The sequence below is a fragment of the Columba livia genome, chromosome 11 (assembly GCF_036013475.1).
Source record: "Columba livia isolate bColLiv1 breed racing homer chromosome 11, bColLiv1.pat.W.v2, whole genome shotgun sequence".
Lineage (NCBI taxonomy): Eukaryota > Metazoa > Chordata > Aves > Columbiformes > Columbidae > Columba > Columba livia.
Genome location: NC_088612.1, coordinates 13,935,322 through 13,960,826, shown reverse-complemented (window position 1 = coordinate 13,960,826; position 25,505 = coordinate 13,935,322). Strand labels below are relative to the sequence as shown.

Here is a 25,505-nt window from a genome sequence, read left to right as displayed (position 1 = left end):
ATTCTGTAAAGCAATAATTAATTAAGTTTTTTAGTGGCTGTGAAGACAGATGATCAAAAAAAATGACCTTATACCCTTAGTTCAGATTTTCTATGTCAAAGAACTGAATAAAGAGTTGAAACTTTATAAAACAACAAACCAGGAAGTCAAGGTTGAAAAAATTCTGTGACTGCTGAATTTATCAACTAATTCTTATTAGGTAAAAGGAAGGGGGAAAAAAAAGTTTTAGGAATGCCAGGCAAAGCAGCAGGGACTCAGGTTGTGGAGATATTCACAAGTTGAACAAAAACACCTCCAGGGGCACAACCTAAATTATGTGATTCTGTATTCAACTAACTATCACAAAGTGTTTCACAGTTTCCCCCCTTTCTTCTGCAGCAGTATTTTTGATGCTGTTTAAAATAGTAGTGGGAAACGAGGAGAGGAATCTAAGTTACAAAGAGAGCATGTTCTTTGAAAGACCTTTCTGTCCCTACAAGAAGAGGTAGTCTGGCTGTTTCAGTGTATTAATAATTAGGTGCATTTTCCTATTGAGCCAAACAGTGCTTTCCAGCTGATTGTAATAGATGAAGATTTATTTCTGACTTTAAGATATTTCCAAACACCTACTTTCTCCTGTAATGTTAAAATGAGGAGCTAAGTGCAGTGTGATTCTGTTGTGTGGAATAATTTCATGTTTGGGTTTTTTGCATATCCTGTTTGCAGCTGGTTTGCTATCAGACTCTTCCCCAGCAAACAGAAGGAAGTGGCTATAACATGGAATATTGCAGCAAAAAATTTTCCTTACTCTTGTGTTGGTAGAACAGATACTGTGCTTCAACCTTATAACATACAAAAGATAACTTACTAAATACAGTAACAAAGGAGTAGATCATATTCACTGAGAACCGTATTTTTGTGAGTTTGTTTCTAAGCTGTCCCATGCTAGCACAGCGGTTTCTAACCTGTCACTGAATCCAGCACTGAAGCACTGCAGGATATTAGATCTTGTTGCAGAACCCATTTTCTTCCAGCTCAGTTTGCACTTTGCTGTGATGTGTCAAAATGTCTTACAAACAGTAATAGTGAAGACTTGCAGCACTCTTCTGCAATACTTCTCTCCCTTGGCTGTCCACTCATGTGGAGGACTTTCTGCTTAATTATGATTCTTAGCAGTACTGTTACCTTCAAGGAAAAATACTATTTGTTCCATGTCTACCTCATGGACTATGCAAGACTATTTTTGTGAAAAAATGTATAACGCATGGTCATCTCTTAACTCACACGCTCATCCTCCTGTTAAAAGGTGGGTGTATTTGTGTGTTTATTACATTTTTGCATAGCCCTAGCAGGGTACAGTTGACTCTATAATTGAAACATTACTTAAAACTATTCCTGTGTTTAACCTCTTCTTCTAAACTACTTACTCAGCATGGACCCCTTCAGATCTGTGAATGACTTAAGAATGCAAGAGAACTTCATCTGGGAAAGTAGTTTTTGCTCTGATGGTTTTTGGCAGTTGGGAGAAAACTGGAAGCCTGGGTTCATTCATTAAAGTTTAACTTAATGTGAAGGTTTTTTTTGTTTTGCTCAAAAGGTAATAATAATTTTATGTTGATAAGAGAAATACTATAGCTTTTCATTACTGGGAGAGATTATTGAGAGGATTTATTGTCCAGGTTCTCCAAATACATCTTTACTCAACAGGAACAATGCATCTGAATAGGCCTCGGTTCCAGCAACTGTCCAGAGGCAAATATTCCCATCACTGAGAACCAGATGGTGAAATTCCTTTCCAAAATCAGTTATCTGAACCCTTTTGTGATGATGATCGGGTCCTGGCATAAAACAAGCTTTACATCTTTATTTGAGAATTAGAATTCTTCAAACAGAAGCATCAAAAATCTGTCCTATCTGGAGGCTGGTGTGGGGCATGGTGCAACAGAATTAAACCTTTGTCTCTACCCTGCTGCCTTAAGCCCCTCCCATTTTTTCCTTATTTGTTGCTAAGATTTTATAAAAGTTGTTTATAGGTCTATATCAAACAGAACAAACTCAAACTCAGTTTAGAGAAAAGGAAGGGTAGTTAAAAATGGTTGTAAAACCTTGCTTATGGTTACTACAGTTACATCAATTATAATATTTTCATTTGAAATAGCATATTTTGCTAGAATAGTAAATAATAATAAATTAAGTATTTTGCCAGAATAGTAAATAATAATAAATTGAGTATTTTGCTTGTGAATGCTGAATCTTAACATATTTTATATTTCACAGGTTCAAATGCTGCATCAAGCACCATTAAAAATGGAGGACCTTTTCCACGAGCTTGTCCAAAGTGTAATATTCATTTCAATCTTATGGATCCTCTAAAAAATCATATGAAGGTAAAATATTTTGGGGCTGGTAAACCTTATAACAAAGTTATGTGGGCTTTTGTTTGGTTACGAAAGAGGGCTATGTTTTGGTATGAAGATAGTCTGGCTGCTGGCTATGATCAGCCAGAGCCCATATGCTCAATGTCTTGCAGTCATGGAGAGGAAGAATGGAGTAAGGGAGCTCTACATCTTGCCACTTTTTGCCTTATTTTTACAATGAGTTGAGGCATATTTACTGTCTCTGTATGATTTGTCTCAGCCACAGCTGTGACTTCTTGAACCATTGGCCAGATTCAGGTGAATTTGAAGTGCCTTTCATAATAGAGAACCACTTGACCCACGTCTGTGTTAGATCACTACTGAAACAAGGATGACAGTGTAGACTTATCTTTTTATGTTGATATGTCATTTGATATCTGAAAAAGTTGTTCAGCTGAGGGGTGAAACTTTATTTGTAGTTCATACTTAAGAACTGAGAGAAACAAAGCTTTCAAAACTAAGCATCGCTCAGACTGCTTGTGAAACTACTTGTTACTGTGTCTGGAAACATTGTTTCCTGGAAAATATTTATTGTTATTTGGCAAAGATTCTTGCAATTCTTAGGCATACGTATTCCATATCAGGGGCAGAGAGATGGCTTTGTGCTCTATACAGAGTGTGAATAACCCTTGCAAAAAAAAAAAAAAAAAGGCTATGAACTACTGTGTAATAGATTTCTGTGAGGCTCTGAGTTAACACAGATCGTTCTGATTTACTGGGCTTAAGATACTGTAAATGGTACCTACTGTCCTCTTCAGCTTCAAAACACAATTAAGAAACATACATAATAGTGGAAAACAAAACAAAACAAGAGTTTTATCTTTCTCTAATTGTTATTTGTAGAGAATAGCTTTTGCATGGAGTACACCAACCAAATGAAGGAAACATTGAAGAAGTGGATTTACTTAGTATTATTTGATTAAATTTTTAGTTACACTATATGGGGTAAATATACTGAGATACACTTCCACAGTAGGAAATTAACTCTTTACTAGTAGGCTTATAGAAAGTAGTCCTGCCCAATAAGAACCATTATTCAGCAAGAGAAATATCTGTCCTCTGAAACATCCAAGTTCTCAGTAAACTTATGCTTGTCAGGAGAAGGCTTGCATAAAAGCTGCTTTACTCTTTCTTGTTATAAATGAAGTAGACATTTTTCTAATGAGTAAGGCAACACTGGTATTCTAACTTCTAGCTTAAATTTGTCTTAGGTGGGCCTATGCAAATCATCCCTTTTCAGGTTTTATAATATGTAGTGCCTTAAACAGTACCTAAAGATTAATTGTTGTTCAAAATCCATATGTGAATATGAATAAAGTCTGTGTCAGAGAATTGAGCTTTGTGTCTTAAGTTAGTGAGTGGCTTCAGTTTTTAAAATGCTGTTGTCATCAGTGCAATTTGGCAAGAGAGACTGATACCTTTGTCTCTGTCTCTTCTCCTCCCACTTTCCATCCAGTATTGTTGTCCAGATTTGGTAAATAACCTTTGCCCGGGAGCAACCATAACAGAATGTTCAAGCACAAGCAAGACTGCTGAATCTGAGAAAGGAAAATTGATTATGTTAGTTAATGACTTTTATTATGGGAAACATGAAGGTGACACGCAGCAGGTACAACAGGAACAGAAGACTCATACGACATTTAAGTGCTTCAGTTGTAGGAAAGTTCTCAAAAATAACATAAGGTATTTGAACTCAATTCTTTAATTGTTTGTTAATCACTTACAGCCCATAGCACTTAGTCCTATGCATTAAAGATTTGTCTCTCTGGAATAGATTTTTTTTCTTACTGAAAACTGATAATATTGGGTGACTGAACAGAGCTTGAATTAATTTTTATTGTGCATATATGGCCATAATTTAAACTCTTCACAAATAAGAGTACAAATTTTAGTGGTTTAGAGTTTTAATTAGAACAGTTGTAGGACTCCAAGGTTAGAAAGGGCAACAGAAGGTATTTTACAGTTTGCTATCTGGATTGATGGTGATATCAGTAGATGCGTGTGTTAATTCCCTTTAGGGATGCACAATGACTAATAGTTGGTGCTTTACTTATGTAACATCTGTTACTTTGATGGAATAATTTTAGTTCCAAATGCTGCAAAAAACTTCAGTAAGCTGTTTTAATAGGTGGATGAGTTCCTGCCATTGTTCCTTTGGAAGTTAAGGTCATCGAACTTTTCTACACGCGTTCTACAAGGAAGCTGAAGTAGCAGAATGTAAAACTGAAAAAGGGACTATTCCTTCAAAGGACACAGTCTGCAAATTAAAATGGAACATCTTTATGCTAACATTAGACCCATATTATTGAACAAAAGTTTCATGTGATTACAAACATTAAATTTGCTATTAATCACTCAGTATGTGTAAATCCTAAGTAAAAGTGTCGGTAATTTCTCTTAAGCAGCTTGAAAATGTTGTATGTAGTTAGACTTGAAAAGAGTTTACTCTCATGATTTTATAGTTCAAGTTAATTATGGTGTTTATTGCCTTGTAATTTGTCTTTTTAAGAGCAATAACCAATGTTTGATACGGGTTGAGAAGGTTTTTGTCTTTGTATACATAGTACTTTTCAAATAAGCTCTTAAATTATGCAATTAATTCTTGCAGTATCATGAAAAGTAGTCTGCAGAAAGAATACTATGTTAAGATAATGGTTTCATTTTATTTTTTTTTTCTCTCTGCATTATATTGGAAGCTCTTGGTGCTATGGTGCCCATGTGTTCCACAGCAAGTTATTGAAAATGAACTCTTTTTTTTTTCTTTGAATTTCTCTAGAGTTGACCTTCAGCCATATTAATTTTTACTTTAACTTTGTAGCTGTATTCTGTAGTTCTATATCTTCAGAATTTTTATTCCAAAGCACATTTTACACCTTTAAGCATTTATAGTGGACAAAATAAATACATACTCCCTGTCTATCTGTAGTCGAAGTTTTCTGGACTTCACTTCAGAAAAGCACAAAGTGATCAGGGTAATCCCCTGCTTCCTTTCAAAGATCTATGGTTGAACACTCTATTGAAGTGATGTTCTGTTAAGGTAATATGCAGTACTAGTGTCAAATCCTTTCTTCTGCTAACTGAATATCTTCAGTTAGCTTTCTATGGCTTTTTTCTTCTTTTTTTTTTTCTTAAGCAAGCAACCGCATGTTAGAAGCTTGAGCTTGAAAGACCGTTCTCCTTGCTCATTTGTTTTTTCCAGTTCCGAGGTCACCACTTCTGTAACTACATTCCTTCTGTGAGTGGCTGTTCTGAAATGAAGAGCATTCAAAGTAGAACAGTTTTTGAAGTTTAGCAGTAGTGGATTGTGCAGCTAACCTGTCCTTGTGCTGCTACACCAGTAACTCACCTGCCAACATTGTCATGGCTGCCCAGACTACTCAGCCAGAATAGGTTCCTGCTACAGATAGGTGGACCTGTTAATGCAGAAAAGATGGTAAATTGCAGTAGTGACATACCAAGAATTTTCTGATACGCTTTTGGTTGTCAGCTGCATGGTGGCATTCTTTGATAACTGTCCTTCATAATTCACCTTCAGTCCTAAATGCTTTATACAAAGAAAGCTCCTGGAACCCTGCCAGTTTTTAATGGAAGTTGTATCAGAAAAAGCAATAACATCCTAATTACAGATATGTTCTTGCTACTTCATTGTTTTCAGCAGAGCTAAAGTTATACTTGCTTCAGAATGTAGCTTTGAGACTCTGGTGGTGGTGGAGTGCAAACAGCTGACCTGTTTTGTTGTTGCCTTTGCTAATTTCCCTTTATTTCAAGGCAAGGACTTTGTCTAAGCAAACATGAAAAATGCAATCAATTGCTTAGTCTTGGAACATGTTTCAAGTGTGTGACATGTTCCTTATAACAGTCAAGATTTCTGAGCTTAGAAAGATTATTTCTGGCCTAGTCTTTGTTGCCTTTTTATTATTTTTTTTTTAATGAACACTTATTCCTTTGAATTTTTTGAAATTGAGAAGTCCTTATAGTGTAAAGTTTCTAAAGAATGCTATATATCTTGCATGTGATATGTCATGTATACTGAATTTTAAAATGTAGTTTTTTCCACCTGTTCGATATCATTTAAAGGTTTATGAACCACATGAAACATCACTTGGAGCTTGAGAAGCAGAGCAGTGAAAGTTGGGAAAGCCACACCACCTGCCAGCACTGTTACCGCCAGTTTCCCACCCCATTCCAGCTGCAGTGCCACATTGAAAGTACACACACACTTTATGAGTCATCTAGTAAGTTGGATTGTATCACATTGAATCTTTTTCTGACCTAAATTTTTTAGAGATTTTCTTTACTTTGTTGGTTTGTAACTTCAGAATAAGCCTATTGTACTATAAGTGTAATAATCTTGCAATTTAATATGGGAGCTGAGCAGTCGTTCAATTTATGTTAGAGCAATGTGGATAGGAAAAAAATTAATTTTGTGGGATTTTTTAATTGAAAGCTTGACTGTAAGAATTCATGTCAAGGGCCTTGCACTCCTGCCTTCTTGTAATTGGACAGGGAATTTCTTCTGAAGAGTAAAATAATCATTAGATCGCTTTCCCTTATAGATTTATACGGTTCACGTATACTTACATATTACAGTTTATCTACGTATGACCCCAAATTAATTTTTACTTGTTGTTTTTCTTGTGTTTCACTTTTTTTCTAGCAATTTGTAAAATCTGTGAGTTATCCTTTGAAACAGAGCAAGTTCTTTTGCAACATATGAAGGACAATCATAAGCCAGGTGAAATGCCGTATGTTTGCCAGGTATCTCAGAGTGACTGTTTTGTATTTAGATTACACCACCACCCTGTCTATAGTGTCAATAAACTTTTAACAAGAAAGTCAAACTTTTTTTTTTTAGGTATGTAACTACAGATCCTCAGCTTTTTCAGATGTAGAAACACATTTTAGAACAGTTCATGAAAATACAAAGCATTTGCTATGCCCATTTTGCCTCAAAGTAATTAAAATTGGAGCACCGTATATGCATCATTACATGAGGCATCAGGTAAGCAGATACTTTCAGTCCTTAATGCTAGAAAAATGCTAAATATATATCGTGAATCTCTATCAAACTTGTATGATTGTTACTGGATAAGAATAGTTAATAAAATATGGTAGAAGAATTATGACTGCATCTTTTAAAAAGTCTTTAAGAGAATTGTTAGAATTTTTCATGTTTTTGGGTGACAGCAGCTCCCTGTTTAAAAAAATCTCTAAATATAATTGAAAGAGTATCTCTGCTACATGGTTTCTTCAGTAAGTTGTAGTTATGCGTTCTGCTTTTCTTGAAGTTTCTAGCAAACCTTTCACTAGTTCAGGTAGAGAAAAAGATTGTGAAGTGTGGTATCTTCTTGTAACTGGTAACCTGATTCCTCCTTCTTTTCGTAAACGCTTGCATTTTCAAGTGTTTAAATATTCTCTCTGTAATTCCTACACAGTGTCTTGGCTTTGTACAGTATTAGGACTTTGTCCAGTTAATGTTTTAGAAACTGAATGACCATTATGTGAGACAGTCTAGGGTTGCAGTTTTGTTTATTAAGACATTCATGCTTACTATAGATTGTCTTCCATTTTTAAAAGAAAAAAGGGATCTATCGTTGCACTAAGTGCAGACTGCAATTTTTGACATGCAAAGAAAAAATGGATCACAAGACTCAGCATCACCGAACATTTAGGAAACCCAGACAGTTAGAAGGATTGCCTCCTGGAACAAAGGTAAGTGTTCATACAGGTAAACTAAAGGGGACAGAGGCAAAAAAAGAATGATAGAGAACAGGGTAGAATAGACATAAGTGCTTTTCTCCTTTCTTTTCCAAACCAAAGGCTTTTTTCTTTCTTTTTCCCCACCTCTAAAACTAAAACTCTAAAAAATACTATTTTTTGCAAGAATTGCAAGGTACAGTTTATGGTTTCTTCTGGTGATCTTTAGGTGTTATTCTCTGTCCCATTCTTCCGTATATGCATATATCAGTAGTCCAGTCAGTGCTGTTGCTTTCTTGAGCTGTTGGTTAATTTACGCCCTACCATTTATCCTTTCTTGTGCTAGGAGAAAAGGAGATAGTCTGGATGTTGGTCTGAGGGGTCTGCATCGATTCTTGTGAAAGATTTTCAGCCTGTGGAAGGTGGTGGCAAAAAATCATATAGAGTCCGAGACCTGCTTCTCTATAGACAGTATGTGCCTAAAACTCAGTTCACTAGGTCTTTTGTAGCTCCAGCATTTGAAGGAGGAAAAAAAAGCATGTAATTTTCTACTAAGCATTTTATGAAGCAAACTTGGGTCCCATAAGAACAGTTAGGCTATCTTTAAATCATTATTCCATTTCTCAAGAAGGAGACTCTTGGACTAGGATTTTCCTGTAGATTTCAGGACTTTTTGCTATAGTTTTTTAATGTAGTGTGAAGATAGATCTTCTTTCGGTTAAATGAAAGAAGAAAATTAACATTCTGATCAACTCCTTACAGTTCGTTTGCCGTAGAATCAGGAAGAGAAAATGACTGAAGTTGATGTTGATTGTGTTGCTTGGCACAATGTAAAGCACTGATTCTCTATTCTGTGGCAAATACCTCAATTTTTCTGAAGAGTTCAGAGTCTTCCTGATTTAAAAAAAAAAAAAAAAGGCAAAAAAAGCTTAGATTAGGCTAAAATTTGTTATTCGTAGACCTTGACAGGATGTAGATTGTGAGACTGAAGAGCTTGGAAGCAGATTTAGAAGGCGAGGTGCTTACAATTAGGAGTCGTGCTGCAAGTGAAAACTGGAGAACCAAATTTCCAGGCAAGATGAGGGAGTGTGATGATGCCAGATGAGAGGTCAGGAACTAGAATTAGTCCTTAGGGGAATCTGGGATGAGGAGCGAAAATATCTGAAGGAATCACATTGACTAATTGTGAGGCAACAAGACACAAGGCTTTTGTTAAATCCAGGCACCAATGGGATTGTTTGATATTCTTCTTAGCAGGCCTGAATGGCCTCACATTTTTGTTTCTTCTCCACAGCTACACTTTTTTTGTTTTAAGAAAGCAGGATGTAGCCAGTTGCAGGTCTGAAGAGAGCAGGGTGTTTTTTCATGGCTAACTACTTCCACCAAAACAAGAGCCTTTTAAGCATCTATTGAGGTTAGGTTTACTCTAGTCAACAGTATTTCATATTTTTCAAAGCGGTCTTTACTGAGGAGTGTTTCTTATGCTATGACTTTTTTCCTGAAGTGACTTAAACTTTGAGACAAACGTAAGTGGGAGTTTAGCAAGCTTAAATCTAAATAGAAAAATTTTTGTTTTCATACTTGTAGGTGACTATTCGAGCATCTGTTGGATCTCTTCAATCAGGATCATCAGCTACATCTTCTGTTAGTACAAGCATTTCCATGTTTCAGTTATCACCTAAAGCTAAAAATAAAACCACTAGAAATCATAATAAATCTAATGCAAATAAGTCAAAAGAAAAATCAAAACCAGCTACAGCAAAGAAGCAGAATGCATGGACCAACAGCAAAAAAAAAAAAGTTACAAATACAGCATTGCATAATCTAAGGTAAAATACTATCTTTAAAATATATTTCAGTATAATTTGGATGTAAGTAACTGATCATTACTTTCTTGATATTGAAAGATAATTAAAAAGCAAGCTGTTGGGGGAATGTGGTGCTTGTATTTAAAATTTACTGAGTTTTGCTATCCTTACATTAATAATTTAATGAGTGTTTTATGGACTAGAATATAATTTCATTGGCTGAGTTAGCAGTTTTCTTTGTCGAAGATTGTAGATGTCTCCCTTCCAATAAGGTGCTAATACTCACAGTGTGTAGCTGAGACATCGAAAAACAGCCAGCAAAACTGGGGAGGAGCAGGATTACATTCTTCCTTTGCAGATATTTCAGAGCTTGTGGGGATTATCAAGGGTGACAGGAAAGCCAAAGGCTCACTTTTTCCCTAATGTAGACAACCTTGCTGCGAACTGGAAGCAAGAAGTTTGAAACAGTTATCTCATCCTAAAGCATTGATATTAACTGTTAACTCTTTCACATTACTGTTAGGTGTCGTTTGGGAGCTCACAAATGCATTGAGTGTTACTCGGAAATAAAAGATTTTGCAAGCCATTTTCCTGCTTATGTCCACTGTAGCTTATGCAGATACAACACTAGCTGTAGCAAAGCCTATGTGAATCACATGATGAGGTAAGTACTCTTAAAAAAATTGTATTGGATTATCAAATACTTCATGTAAGGTGTGTCAAGTGTTTCTATTAGCTGAATTTTGAACTGGGTCATAGGACTAGCAGGGAAATGTGTACGGTTGAATTTTACTTTTGTAATGAAGGCATAAACCCTGTGTTCTTGTTTTGACTTCAAAGTCCACTGGTTCAGGTGGTGGTCTGTCTTTGCTTTAGAATTTCTGTGGGATCTTCCTTAATCTTTTCAACCAGACTTAACAAATAATGACTAATTGTTGTATGTTCTCTGGGTTTCAGATTGAATACCCCACCTGATTTTGCAAGTGCTGAATGCATACAGCCACAGCTACTGCATACTCAAATTGATACTTTTTCTTTTTCTACTTCTGGTCATCTGTAAAAATAACATCTCATTTTGCAGGAAGTTTGACACTGATTATGAAGCAGTGTAGGGTATTAGTCATGACAGCTGTTACAAAAGCCTGTTAAGAAAACATGAATTAGTTTTCAGAGCAGTAGAGTTATACTGTTCTATAATTAGGCACAGATCGTGTAGCAGTGATGGTAAAGCAAAATTTTGAGAACTCACTTTTTAATCCTGTGCCCTGAACAAGCCAAATGCATTGCGGAAAATACAGAATGCAGTTGTCTTTTCAAACACATGAATGTATAAAATGTCTTGGCATTTTTGAGTGCTAGAATTCTTGAATTCATTACCCAGGTCTTTAAAAGCTTTTGTATATATTTTATATGTTGATCAGTTCCTATTAATTTCGATGCTCATGTAAGTCCTAGGCTGAAATATTTTACATGTTTTTATGCGTATAACCTGTTGGTTGCACGCTTTAAAAAAGAACAAAAACTGCTGTGCTTGTACAAGAGAATGTTCACTCCAGAAGGGGACAGGGAGAATCTAAGGTAAACTGTTCCTACTGTTGCCCCTGTTTTCAGTGTTGTCAAATTCAACTACGCAGTAAAACAGCCAGTCTTTTGTCCGCTGTCTCCTTGGTGCACTCATGCTCCCCCTACTTTGACCCCTTGCAGCACCTATCATTGACTTTTTTGGTGAGTGTAAGGAAGAAGGGGTGGTGAGGAGGAAGGTTGTTAGAGGGAACATGTTTTTGCAGTAGCAGCTCCCATACTCAGCTGCTCACTTTTTGTTTCATATGAGAGTACCGTGTTGGCACTATGAGATAAATTATGGGTTGTCTGAAAAAGTGATTTATCTCCTTTAAAGTCATCTCTTTAGGAAGTGTGAGTTCAGCAAAGCTTCGTTTCTTTCCCGGAGCAGTGTGCAGCTACAGCCACAATGCTTCAAGGGCTAAACTGCTGATGGACACAATGTAGCTAATATTCTTGCAAGACTGTGCCAACAAAGTTAAGCCTTGCCCCTCCCAAACTCGTTATTTATAAGAGAGCCAGTGTTTTAAGCTGGAACTGAGGTTCACAAACCCATAAGCTTTCAGCAATTTTGTGTTTTAGAATAATTCAGGTTAGTAACTGAGTCTTCTATTTTCATGCCTTCTCATAAGCAAATCACGGTACCATCTTCAGTCTAGGGTATATGTAGAGTAATATACTCTAGAAAACCAGTCTACGTAGTAATTCTCTCTTATATTTAGTTTTCACAGTGCTCGTCAAAGTAAAAGATTTTGGATCTATAAGAGGCATTCGGAAGAGCTACGGTAATTCACCTTTTTTCGGTTACAAGTCATTATGATTTTAATTTCTGATAGTGAATTGATTGGTTAAATGAGATTAGAACCTCTTGAATTTCTAGGCTTCCACAATTTAGAAAGAGCAGAGAAATAAAAACATTAACTCTTCCACTATCTGCTCTGCTCAGTGACAAATATTTGTTATTTGTTGACATTTATTGACTTCTTTCCTAGTGCTGAGCAGTTTTAAAAAAATTCTATTTCTTTATTTCTATTTCTTTGTTTTCCAGTTTTACATAATGTAAAATATTGGGGGTGGGGAGGGAAACAAACCCAAACAACCAACCAAAACTGAGAAAATCATGCTTTACAGATAAATATCTGTCTAAAGTGATGTTCTTTGTGTTACATCGAGCATGGAGATGCCCTGGTCATTGACTGGGATTTCCAGGTGCTAGCTACAGTATAAAAAGTAAGAATATGTTTTTGTGAGTCATCTTATCTGAAGTTACAAGAAATTTTCTTTCTTTCTTTATAGTCTGTCCAGTTGCCGTAAATTAATTAAACTGTTTTCACAATCGTATTTATACTTCCTTTTTGCTTTCTCTTCTCTAGAGGTGTTACTGTAGTATGTCTTAACTGTGATTTCCTGACTGATGTTTCTGGCTTAGATAGCATGGCCACACATCTGAGTGAAAGCCACACTCATACTTGCCAAGTTATTATAGAGAAAGGTGAGTACATACAGTGTCTTTTCTATATAGTATACTTGTATAAATACTTACACATGGAATCTTTGTGTTTTTGCAGTCTTTTTTTCAGTTGCATTGTCATTATTTCTATGTACTTGAATTTGAAAGTGACTACTTCTGTATTTCCACATTTTAAAATATTTTTAATTAAATCCTTTATTTTTATTTTCAGTTTCTGTAGATATCCCAACTGCTGAACAAGTATCTGAGTAAGTTTTGTTTTACTGCTCCATGTTTATTTCTATTAGTTTAGTGACAGATGGCCAAAATTTGCACTTTGAATTTGGATTATTTTAAATGTCATAGAATTTGAAAAGTATGGATGAACATAGACCCTTACTTGTGCTTTTTGCATGTCGACAATTACAAGAATGGGGAGATAAAATGATCACCTACTGCAGCCAAAATCAAAACCAGGTTTTTGGTCAGTTTGGCCAAAGAGACAGCAATAGGTTTTGCAATATTAGAACTTCTCAATGCTGACTTCAAAGTCTAGACATAGTGAGACTGTTATTTCAACTTGCTTTAGTACTAGCTTTATTAAATGAGTGGTTTATGTTCTTTACATAATATTAATATGAATGGAAAAAAACCCTTACCTTTATTGCAGTAAGACAGATTCAGACTTAATCTTTTTTAAATATTTACAAATTATTTTCAAAATTATATTACTTATATGACAAAGGTATCCTGTTTTGTAGTAACTTTTAAATTCTGACTTCCGAAAAAAAGTTAATAGGATTTTGGCTTTCAGGTATTTTTAAGGAATTGAAAAAGAACCTGCAGTGTTGTGGAGATTGTGTTGCAGTGTTTACTTGGGGCTTCTTTTAACCTTAGAAGAATGAGACTTGCCAAGCCATCTCTGGTTATCCTGGAACGCTACCTGAAGCTTTACATTGTAGCTTCTTAGCCTACTCATGCCTTCATTTGTGTGTCAGTTCAATCAAACATTTGAGTTCTCTCTAAACTGTTTAAAAACACAGAAACAAAAATGGCAATTTGACTGCAAAGAAGGTATTTTAAAAGATGGAAGAGAATGTTTAACCTTGATTTAGCAACAAGGTACTGTTGAGTCCATCTAGCCTATTGCAGGATTCTGAAAGGGATTACACATTCTCATGCATGATGTGAACTCTTCCACAGAGTGAGAAGTTCTTAGACCTCTAAGCATAAATCAGCCCTTACTCAGTGTTGGAAATATTCCCAATGGGTTATTTCATAACAATTAACTATTTTCTTTCTTAGTTTCCATAAATTGGCCGATAAGAGGGGATACTGGAATAGCCTGTTATCTGATCCAAACTTGGACATGCTTCTCTTTGGCTATGAGTAATAGTAGAGCAAGATAAATGCTATAAACTTCAAAACTCTACTGTTTAGCATGTGATGCAGTTGAATTGGCAGTCTGAGATAACTAATAGACAGGAGAAGGAAGTTAATTTGGGAAAACATTCTAAAAAGCCATTTGAAAAATGAAATTTCTGATTTTGGAGCACAGAATATTGAAATTGGACAAAATACTGGTAAGAGTCATCTAGGAGGGTGAGCTACATTCCCTTCATTAATCCAGGCTGGCTTGTGTCCTTTAACAGTTTAGATTTCAGCAAAACTCGAGCAATGGGGAAAAAAAAGTTTTGAGCTGTGATACACCCTTAGCTTTTCTACTTGGAGCTGGTAGTAAGTGTTTGGGAATTAATACTTGCTGAACTACATGTAAGGAAAGGTTATAGATAATATTGAACAGAGAGGAAGAGGTACCGCTGTGGCAGGCTGTTGTCAGTACTGCACAAGGATCTAGCTGTCTTGAATAGTATTTTCATATGACATCTCTGTAATACATATTTAAGAATGTTGAATAGACAAAGTATATATTACTCAGAAACAGATGGGTGAGCGCTGAAAAGGTCTGGAGTCAAGAATATGTGCAGGTTTGTTTCTGCAAGCTGTTAGATTAGGACAGATGCAGATAACCATTATTTTTGAGATCTCTGATGTTGACATAAGATTAGTTACGGGTACCACATGAGGTGATACAATCTGTGATGGTGCTTTTTGAAACTGTCATGCTTATAGACTTCATTAATTTCAGTAAATCTTGTCCTGTTCTGTATACTAATTTTCTGATACTTTGGACAAGAATATAACATTGTTGAACCTAAGAGCATAAATATACCTGTGCAGCACATTTTTTGATTCCTTATCTACAGTACAGAGTGCACACAAAAATGTTCATCTTTTTGCGAGACTGTTCTTCATGGTGCTCTGTGGTTTGCTTTGGAAGAAGAGGAACTTGTAGACAATATTCATAACTTCTGCTGTGTAGTTTCTCAGTGATCTATGAATGTTTCTTCCCATTCTTTCACCCATAATTCAATGAGGTATGACTTGTTTGTGGGGCTCTTGAGAATCACTTCATCATCAGAAACAATGACTCACAGTTACAATCTTGAATGCCTTTGGATCTTCTCTTGCATCTCTCAGATGGTGTCCTTTGGTATCTTTTATTATGCATCAGCCTGTCTGTGTGTGTTGTAAAACTCATCTTTATTGCTAATGACCAGACATGTTCTGTGAGCTCTGTGTAGTGTTGATGGGACTGTCTTTGGACCAGAATCCTGCAATTAGTAATACAGAAAACATGGCTGGAGAAGTTCCAGCAGCAATTGCTTTTTAAATTGTTACTCTAAGTAAAGTTGCCTTGTTTGTTTAGTGTTGAGGGAATAAGGCTTAGTAACTATGCCAGTACTCTTCTAATGCTCAACTCTCTGCTTTGCGCAACAATTAACATATTTTTAAATGAACTGACAGCAGACATTTTTGTTGCAGGGGAGTTGAAAGTGAGCAGGTATCCTATACTGCCTTGGCTCACTGATACATCATTGTGGACCAGAAAATTCAACCCAGTCCAGCTTGGGATTATTTTGGTATGTAAGTGAACAAGGATCTGACCAGACCTTTTCCTTTTTCTTCATACATTGAAGCTGTGGTATTCTCTTCTTGCATCTTTTAGGCAGCAGGTCTGGTCGTTCTCCAAATACTGTAGTCTGGCAAAGGCCCCTTCTGTGATAATGTTCTCTGCTTTGCAGCATTGACTTGCAGCTTTTTGGGGGCTATACTCCTTTGAAGAGAGGCTTACCAGGAGTTTGACGTATATGATGCAGTGTTTCTTTGCTGCTCATAGCAGTGTTTCTTTGCTGCTCAAGTCTCTCAATATCATCCCAAGCCAGACTAGTATATAAATGATGACGTATGTGTTGACATCAAAGCCCATTTTATTCTGAACTTGATCCTAGCTTCTGAGACTAAAGGGCTTTGTCATTCTCTTTGGGTGTTCACTAAAATGTACAAGTCCTGATCTATTTAATATTCAAGTAAGTTGCATTTTTGTCTGCCAATGACTTTACAGTATATAGTAGCAAAATATGCTTTGAATTACTTCTGTTGCGTGTAACTGCGTAAAGTGAATCTTGACCAAAGGAATTTATTAGCTGCTTTGCTCTGGTAGCTAAGCTTCTTTTTACTCCTAAATACTGTAGGAGGAGAGCATGTGATGGAAGCAGATACATTTATTGAGCCTTGATTCTAAGGGTGGAGCAGCCACAGTTCATTCACACTTTATTCTTTTGGTATCATTTCTCATCTTCAAGGATGCTCTACTCAAGCTGCTGAGACATCTGCTGCCTTTGATTTCACTGCTTCTGACTTCATCTTTAGTTCTAGATGTTCTGTGGCAAGTTTATCCATCAACAGGTGGTCTGGATGTATGATGAGCTTTCCTTTTGTCATGATGAACATCTAGTGTTCCTCCAAACTCAGCCTCCTGCTTACAGTGGATATGTGTCTTGGTTTAATCTCTAATTTACTAGCTTCCAAGCAACCTAATAGATAGAGCTAATCTTACTCTGAGATCAGTCCCCGTTATAACCTTCGAGTTATAAGAGATTATTTCTGATGAATGCAAGCTGTTCTTGATTTGCAGCACTTTCTTTTCCTGCATAATCAAATTCTCTGAGAAAATTAATTTTTACCAGTATTTTTGTCCTCTTCACCTTTAGTATTCAAACAGTAACAGTTTTGGTGATAGCGAGCTTCTGCAACCACTGTGGTATTGCTAATAATAACAACGGTCCTGTCATCCATTGTCTCTTATGCATATTTTGTGATTGAGCATCTGCACGCTTACTCAGTACTCTAAAATCTCGTTGTTCTTTTTGCTACTTTTTTTTCTTCTGACAGAAGCTATGTTCCATCTTGAATGCTGCTGTCCAACTTAAAGCGTCAGTTACCTACTTCAGGTTTTTCTTGCAGGACTTACTTCTGTTTTGACACAGCAGCATTCAAAAAAGCATAGTGGGTTTGTGTTTTCATTGTGAACATGCTGTTGCATTTCAAAGAAAGTTGAATTTGTGATATTTCACTTTCATTCAGGTTTTCAGCAGCAACGAAACTGGAATATGATGGCAGATTTTCATGGCTTTCAGCAAGGTTCTCTAAGAATTTCCCAGAAATTACATACACTAGATTGACATTTCAATTTTAAGTTATGTAAATTGTACGTCTGCTCATTTTGAATATTATCATTTGGTTCTTTTACAGCTTTACTACACAATTTTTTTAAAGTTTCAGACTTGCAGTTAAAACACTTGTAAGCCACACTCAGAATTGCCAGCTTTGTGTAAATAGTTCATATAGAAACAAAGGGCACCGTGCCATCCTGTTCTGTTTATTTGTGTGAGGATCTCAGAAAAGTCACTCATGTGGAAAACTCAAGACATAAAACTGGTACTAAACCATGCAGGTAAACCTGCCTGACTCAAATATCCATGAATGTCCCAACAACTACCAAGTTATGTGAATAATGCAATATATTGGAGCACATCTGCAAGGACAGAGCATGAATATGCGTGGTATAACCAGTTTAGTTTATGGTCAAAGAACTAAAATTTCATTTGTTTGTACCTTAATCTGTCTTTTTTTGTGTTATTTTTAGGATGTTGGATGTCACTGCATTATGGGCTCTTAAAAGACATGTAGTTGCAGGGCAGCCTCACTTGAATGTATTAATTCTGTACTACCTTTGTTTTGAAAGTCTTTCTGACTTGAAAGTATTCCTGTTATTCTATTAAATGACTGTAACTTCAGCTTTGAGGTTAATAATATTTTACTACTCATGATAATAACTATGTAGCTGTTTTCATTGTTAACCCCATTTTACAGGTGAGAAACTGGAGACAGTGTCAAGTAACATGAATGTCACCATCTTTACTTTCACATTCAGTCATTAACATTTTAAAACCAGAAACCAGCAGAGCATAGTGGCACATTTTTCTTCTCTCTAACTATGCATTGACATGTACCCTCCTAGCAAATGCTCACACAATCAGATATTTGGGGGAGAATTGTGCTTTATGAGTTATCATTTCTACTTAGAGTTATATTTTTCAAAATGGGGAATTTCTGCTAAAAGCTGGGGCTCTTAAAAAACAAAACAAAACAAAAAGACCTTTTCATTCTCTTGCTTGTAAAAATAAATTTATATTTTTAATGCCGGGTGTGGTTCAGTTGAGTGGCTGGAAGGTACCTTTGAGCCACTTAAATTACGTAAAGTTCTTTTCTAGAAATTCTTGAAGCTACAGTTGCCCTATCAAAGGTTCCTTTTGGTTAGGGCTGAACAAAAAAGGGATGATTGGCAAATGATTCCAGCCGAGTTTCAGTACTGCTTACTCAAATAACTCTTTGGTTGTAAGAAAACATGACAGATTGCTGGGAAGACAACTGTTCATTATTTGAGCTCTGTGTGTGTGTGCAGATATACATAATTTTATTATGTGAGAGCAGGGAAAGCAGTGAGGCTGGATGAATTTCAGAAATGGGAATACTCTCATCTTTGCTTGGACTGTGCATTTTAGAGTCTACGTGTTTCACTGACTCAAAAACTCTTCCATTAGTCCTAGATGACTCCTCACGTATCAAATAAAGTTTCAGATCAACCTGAACTTTAAGATGCCTAAATTAGTGTTCTTGCTTACCTAGATTTTATTGTGAGTCTCTTTGGTTTTATGGCCAATCAATTCTATTGAGTATCTCGAGCTGAAACGTAGTGCGCAGCTGCTACATTTTGGGGACATTTTTTCAAGAGATTAACAATTAAGGGCCATTTTTTCATTGTTCTTAACTAGAAGTTTATTTTTATGTAGAATAAAGAATCTTTGGAGAGTTCTAGAGCGGTTTCAAAGTTGCTCAAATTTGTGGACTAGCAGGCTGTACTTACCAGAGATGGTCAAGATCTTTGTTTTCTTTTCATAATGTTCTTTCTAGAAGCACTGTAGCTCCACAGATGAAAGAAAGTACATTGCTTTAGTTGTTCATTGAAAACTATGGGATTTAAGATTTCTTATATCACGAAAGTGTTGGCATCATCACAGGTGATAGTCTTCTCTGGTTTAGTATCCATTTATTAACCTTCTGCTAATTTGTTTAAGTTCTTACATAGCTTCACTGCTTTAATGATTTCTAAGCTACATGTTTGGTGTTGCATCATGTTTTGCTGCTGTTGCTACATATGACTAAATATTTCAGAGTGTTTCAAGTCCCTGACCCAAAAAACGTGTTGTCATTTGATATACCCTGATCATTTTCCTTACTGTTAAAATAGACAATATAGCAATGTTATTTTAAAACAACCTTTTTTTTGTTGTTGTTATTTTTGCCATATTTGAATGCAAATTAAGATGTGATAATTAAAATAGTTATAAATGATTGTTTATACTACGGTTGAAGTTGTTGGTTACCTGCTAGAAGATTAGTGTGCTAGTGTGCTGAAAGTATGTGCTAAAATTCTTTAAAAGGTCTTTTTTTTGTTACTGCTTTCCTGGATTAAATTAGGAAAACACATGTGGTAGATATCAATCTAATAGTAGTATACATTTTTCGTAAAATTTAAGTTGATAAAGCGGTTTCTTCTGTCAAATATTTTGTACCTTGTAGACAGCCATTAAGACTCGCTGAGGTCATGAATCATTTAATTTATGATTAATAACATTATTTAAATATAACAGAGGCAGCACCATACTTCAGCAGATTAAATTTGCCTTTAATGCAGCATCAACAAAGAAGATACAAGCATAAGCAATTTTGAGGGGTTTGTTCTTTTTTTCTTTTTTTAATAGCAAGCCTTTGAAAGGTTAGATTTTATATTAGAACTGATGACTTAACAAGGTTTTGTAGGAGACATACTTCTTGCTATCTCTGCAGTAGCATTTTCTTATATAAACACAGAAAATCAATGTTAGCGATGTTGAGATAAGCAGTTTAATTAATGTGGTTTTAAAGTCAATAAATTTAAATAATTTATAGCTAATCTAATGTATGGACTGTGCCTGTGCAGGTATTTTGAAGGAAGTATCTCCTCCAAATAGCAGCTGGAGGTCAGCTGCAATGTTCTATAGTTGCCCTGAAGTAAACTACAGCTGTGTTCTGGGTATTCCAGTTATGGCAGACAATGAAAACTGAACTTGTTTTGCAGAATGTTTTTGTTCAGTCATGATGTAGCTTTATGCACTTTTTAAAAGTACATTTCATCAAATTTGTCATTTCAGATCTTAAATACTTCAATCATGGTTCAAAAGGCCTTTATGGTGAGGAGATTGTGCCTCATGTAGAATTGCAGTAAGAAACAGAATAAAAGCATTGCTAACCATCTTAAGACTGTTGGTTCTTGTCTTTCTTGAGGTGAGATAACTGGAACAGGTTACATGAAATAAGTTTATCTTATAGTTTCTGTATACCCAAGAAAACATCATAAAATTCTGAAATGCTCTTCTGGAACCCTGAAGTGCATTATTTTTTTTTTAACTATACATATAGTAGTGGGTCATGGTGTTTAGAAGATAATGCACAGTGCAAAAAATCTAGCTTTCTGTATTTTACTACAAAAAGATGTGGCAATGTTGGAGGGGCACCGTTAGTATGCCTGCCACACCCAAAGATTTCCAGTTTGCAGTCAGTCCATTCTGGTTGATCTGTACACCAGGCTCCAATGAAGGAATAGTTTAGTTGCCTTCTAAAACTTCATCTTCAGGGAACCCGGAAATTGGCCTGAAATATAATGTGAGATCTGGGTAAATATTGACTCTGAACTGTAACTTTTTGAGGTTTTTGTTTTATTTGTACTTATTTAAGATGAAATTCTTTGCAAATGCCTCTTCAGGTCCAAATTATATTTTTCTAGGCATGTGTACAAATTTCCCCATGGTTTCTGCCTATTAGGCATCTAAATGATCTCACAGTACACAGTAGCTCTTTTTAAACGTACCATCCTTGGATTCTGGTTTTATAGAATTTTCTTCTGTGACAAGTTATTTTTCTATTGCCTATCCAAAAGGGCAATCTGTTACAGAAATCCGAGCTGGTAAGAGAGTGGGAGAAGTCCTCAGATCTAGTAAGGACTTTTCTTGTGACACTGCTTGTCTGCTTTCCAAAATGCAAAGGGGTTGGTGAGATCGCTTTGACAGAAGCAATGATTTTGTAGAAATGTGAGAAGACTGTTCACCTTCATTCCACAGCGTTAAGCAAGATTCTCAAACATACACAGTAACACCTTTTCTTTCCAGAGACTCCATTACCACTTCTGATGTGTTTTCTCTTAGTTTTCGTAATTTTTCATCCCATATTGTGTTCCAGCATTATAGAAGATGTGGCATTTGTATTTTTGTTCCACAAAATTGTATTCCGTAATAATGGCTTTAATTTTAAAATAAACCAAAAATGGCAACATCCCACCCAAGCAAAAACCAAAACAAAGACCAGCCCACACGTACTAGCCCCTAATGTTGGAGAAGATGGAGAATACTGGCAGAACAGGCTACTTCGGTGTTGGCTGCTTGAGCTTCCAGGATGTCTGAACCAAGACCTTGCAAACAGTGAGCTGCGCATCAGTGCCTTGGGGACCGTGGGGAATCTCCTGTGTTTTTTTCCGAAGTGCCATGAAGTGCCTGTTATTCACTGCAGCAGGTGCTTGACATTTTGGCTGTTTATTCAAACACACAGCAGGAGGTTCAAGGACAGTCTCCTAGGGTGCTGAAGAACCAAAACCAGAACTTGATGAATCAGGTTGTTTAAAAGCATAGCATTTGAAACTGAGAGATAAGTTGGAAAGTGTTTCTTAGCATGGCTCATACATCTGTGGGTTTTGTAGGACAGAAATATAACAAAGTAGATAGAAGTATAGCAAAGGGTGTTTTGGAAGATAGAATAAGCTTGACTTCACCATACAATTTTAAAATACTTGCTGCATAACTTGGCCTCATTGAAACAAAATATACTACCTCTGTGGGGGAAAAAATACAATGCTAGAAGTATGTAACATTGTTTACACAGTTTTAAATATTTAAGAGGTTGAGATACAAATTATAATTTAAAATATTCATCTTTATGTACAGTGAAATTTTCTATTTTAAAACCAAAATTAACTTACAGTTGTATTCAGACAGGAAAAAAAAAAAGTTAGATTTCTTGATTTAGTCACTTAGGCACATAGAATTTCCTAAATGAGAATGAGAGTATATGGGCAAGAAGCCCTGTAAGCATGCACAGGAGATGCTTTTAGAAGACTGGTGTGGCTGTTTCCAAATGGCAGTTTTCAGTCACTTGCTTTATCTAAATTATTACTCCAGATCCCACAGCCTGAAGTAGCTTATTCCAGGTAGTGAGCTTTCATAATTGTTGGTGCAAATTGAACCTTTAAAAGCTTAGTCAAAACATAATTGCAGTTACTTGCTATATATGCATTTATAGTGCCTTTGGAAAAAAAAATGCAAACTGCTTGCAGAGTCTCTGTGTAGGTTACTTTGCTTCTTAGTTCTGCTCTGTCTCTCTTGATTCTAGTCATATGCAGCCTGAGCCAAATCATTCAAAATTTTACTTTCACTTAAAATAGCTGCTTAAGACTTGAGGCCAAATGGTTCAGACATTAGAAGCTGTGTCTTTAAGCTACAAAGTAGTAAACAGTCACTCTAATTCTAGCTGAATATGATGTACTACTTTTCTCTATCCTTGTGTTTAAATAGACAAAAATAAATAAATCTATACTATGTTTTCTGTTAAAACTTTGATACTATTTTAGGGGCTTTAAGACAGACATCTGGAGTGTTGTAGTTTTAGCACCGGAGATTCTCAGTCTTCAGACACTTTTCTCTGTTATTAGGCCAAGGTAGTTATGTTGATATTAGCAAGTCATTAGTGCTGCAGGAGCAGATCAGGAGATCAAAGCACTCGATTCTGAGAATTCTGCATCTTTGCTGCGCTGTGGTTCAGGGTGTCACTTAGAGCAGGCGTGTGTTTCCTGGACAGAATGCCCATACTGTGCACTTAGTGAGAGCTGCGTGGAACAGCCCTTCTTGGTTTGGATTCTAGGGGACCCAGCTCCGTTAGATCAGAGCTTCCAGTTCATTTTCCTCAAGAGACAATCTAGTTTCCATACCCCGGGACTGCTCTGTGAACAAAACCAGTAGGTAGGAACAATCCAGCAGTGTGCTTCAAAACCATGGGGGTGTTTCACACCAAACTGTTAATGGAAGTGCAGCTGTAATACAGGTTTTATTACCTGCAGATACTTCACAGACTCAAGGTGTGTTTGCACATATTTTGCAGCTACTCTGTATGCAGATGTGTGAATGTCACTTGTTTATAGTTCTGTTGTAGAGTTGTAGGATATTTTTTTTCCTGCTTGTTGTAGATTTCCAGATTGCTGTAGAGTTTTTTTTTTTTTCCTGGAATGATTTTTAAAATCTTAATATAAAATACCAATATAAAAGAATACAATACTCTAAAAGTGAACATGCATAGCAAAGAGCAGCAAAAAAAGATGGTGTAGTAGTATTTTAAAACAACAAATATTCAGAGCCTCAGCCTCACTTGGGACCCAAATAGTACATTTTTTATGCAATGAGAAAAAGAAAAAAAAATCCCCTTCTGTAGCTTACGATGGGTGTATGTTTGCACCTGGTAGATTTATCTCTTCGATTCAAAATTGTCTTGTGCTACTCCCTTGAATAGTCTCATCCTAAAACCTGACTTCGTATAGGTGATATGGCAGCTAGTTCATTAGTATAGCCCATATTTGATAGTCTGGCCACGGTTTGTATAGTGCTTTAGAAGACGGGTTCATTGTTTTAATTAAATAAAAGTCAGAATTTACATTATAACTATTCACTGAAGTCCTTCTTTCTATATAATGCAGTTATTATCATTCTTGCATTTTCTAGTCTTTTTAATGTCTGGATTTTTAGCTTCCTTACAAGGTTGTAATTTGAAAAAGAGTTTAGTCTATCCGCGTTAATTCCTTATTATGAATGAAAAATCGATATAACAGGATGAAAGTGTTCTTATGACTACCTCGGTGATGGGTAGGATTTCATCACTTCAGAATATTTCAGCAGTCTCTTATCCCTACTCAAAATATTCCTCTGACTTGAATTTGCAGTAGGAAATGTATTGTTCTTGGATCAGTTTAAGTGAAAGTAAAACCTGAAAACAGATTTCTGAATGTTTGTAATATGTAGCACATCTTCCAGAATAATAATTTTCTGTAGAACTCAATATCTTTTAGAGCATAGGCAAATTGTATTAATTTGGGAGACCTTTTTGCTCCTAATTTCACTTCCTATATAGAATTCATATCTGAAATCAGACCAACTGTTGTTCTTCCATCTTCCCGCTCTGCTTTATTTTGTCTGCCACTATCACCATTTCAAGTAATTCGAGCTACTTCTCATTCCGAAAAAATTTTAATGAGTTAGAAATAACATTAAGCTTCTACCCAATTTAAATCTTCAGAGCAAAAAAGGAGCTCCATCAATGAATGAATGCGAGAAACTGGTGTTGCTATAATGAAGAGAAATATTAGAAACTAGTATTTAGGATTTTGACTGTTAGAATATGAACATATGAGCAAATTGCATATAGCATTATGACAAGACTTTTGTATTTTTGTGGGTACAGATGGTATTTTAAGTATACAGTTAAGTGTTTCTTTGCAGCATTCTGATTTATTTTTCTTTGTCACCCTGAAGTGCATGCATGTGGTTTTATTGAAATAATACAAGGTTTAAACAGTTTGCCTATGAAGTTCATATGCTGTGTTTTAGATTTTATTATACAGTAGGATTCTAATTTTTACTTACATAACTCAATACTGAGCTATAATCCTTTTTATAAACATAGAGTTTTACTCTGAAAAGTGACTAAAAAAACTACTTTACAGATTCCATTTTTTAGTCAATCCAAATTTGTAGTTACTCAACAAAATTTTAAATATAAGTTATAGATTTCCAACCGGTAACTTTTTTCCTCACTTTACTCTTGTTAGTATTGTGGAATCAATTTAGCGGTATAAAGGAATGAATGGGCTTCTTTTTCTTGCACATCACCAACAAAAGTTTCCGAGTAGTTGTATCTGCATTTGTGTCGAAGAGGCTGTGCAGGCAGAGGAACTTAACATTGTGGTTTCCAAAATTCCATGTGCCACACAAATAG

At 35.8% G+C, this 25,505-nt stretch overlaps 1 protein-coding gene across 13 annotated transcripts in view; it reads left to right on the top strand.

Annotated features, from left to right (window-relative positions):
• The window catches only part of ZNF280D (zinc finger protein 280D), a 42,821-nt gene that overhangs the window by 15,230 nt on the left and 2,086 nt on the right, over positions 1-25,505 (top strand). For 11 of the 13 annotated variants that reach the window (XM_065076959.1, XM_065076954.1, XM_065076955.1 and 8 more), the window contains 11 exons: positions 2,257-2,366; positions 3,853-4,079; positions 6,474-6,631; positions 7,054-7,154; positions 7,252-7,398; positions 7,974-8,108; positions 9,681-9,922; positions 10,425-10,565; positions 12,184-12,246; positions 12,835-12,953; positions 13,144-13,180. In XM_065076959.1, the coding sequence (XP_064933031.1) occupies positions 2,257-2,366; positions 3,853-4,079; positions 6,474-6,631; positions 7,054-7,154; positions 7,252-7,398; positions 7,974-8,108; positions 9,681-9,922; positions 10,425-10,565; positions 12,184-12,246; positions 12,835-12,953; positions 13,144-13,180 (1,480 nt within the window). Of the gene's footprint in view, positions 1-2,256; positions 2,367-3,852; positions 4,080-6,473; positions 6,632-7,053; positions 7,155-7,251; positions 7,399-7,973; positions 8,109-9,680; positions 9,923-10,424; positions 10,566-12,183; positions 12,247-12,834; positions 12,954-13,143; positions 13,181-15,797; positions 15,896-25,505 lie in introns of all 13 variants that reach the window. The other 2 variants (XR_010475462.1, XR_010475463.1) reach the window with 1 other exon arrangement.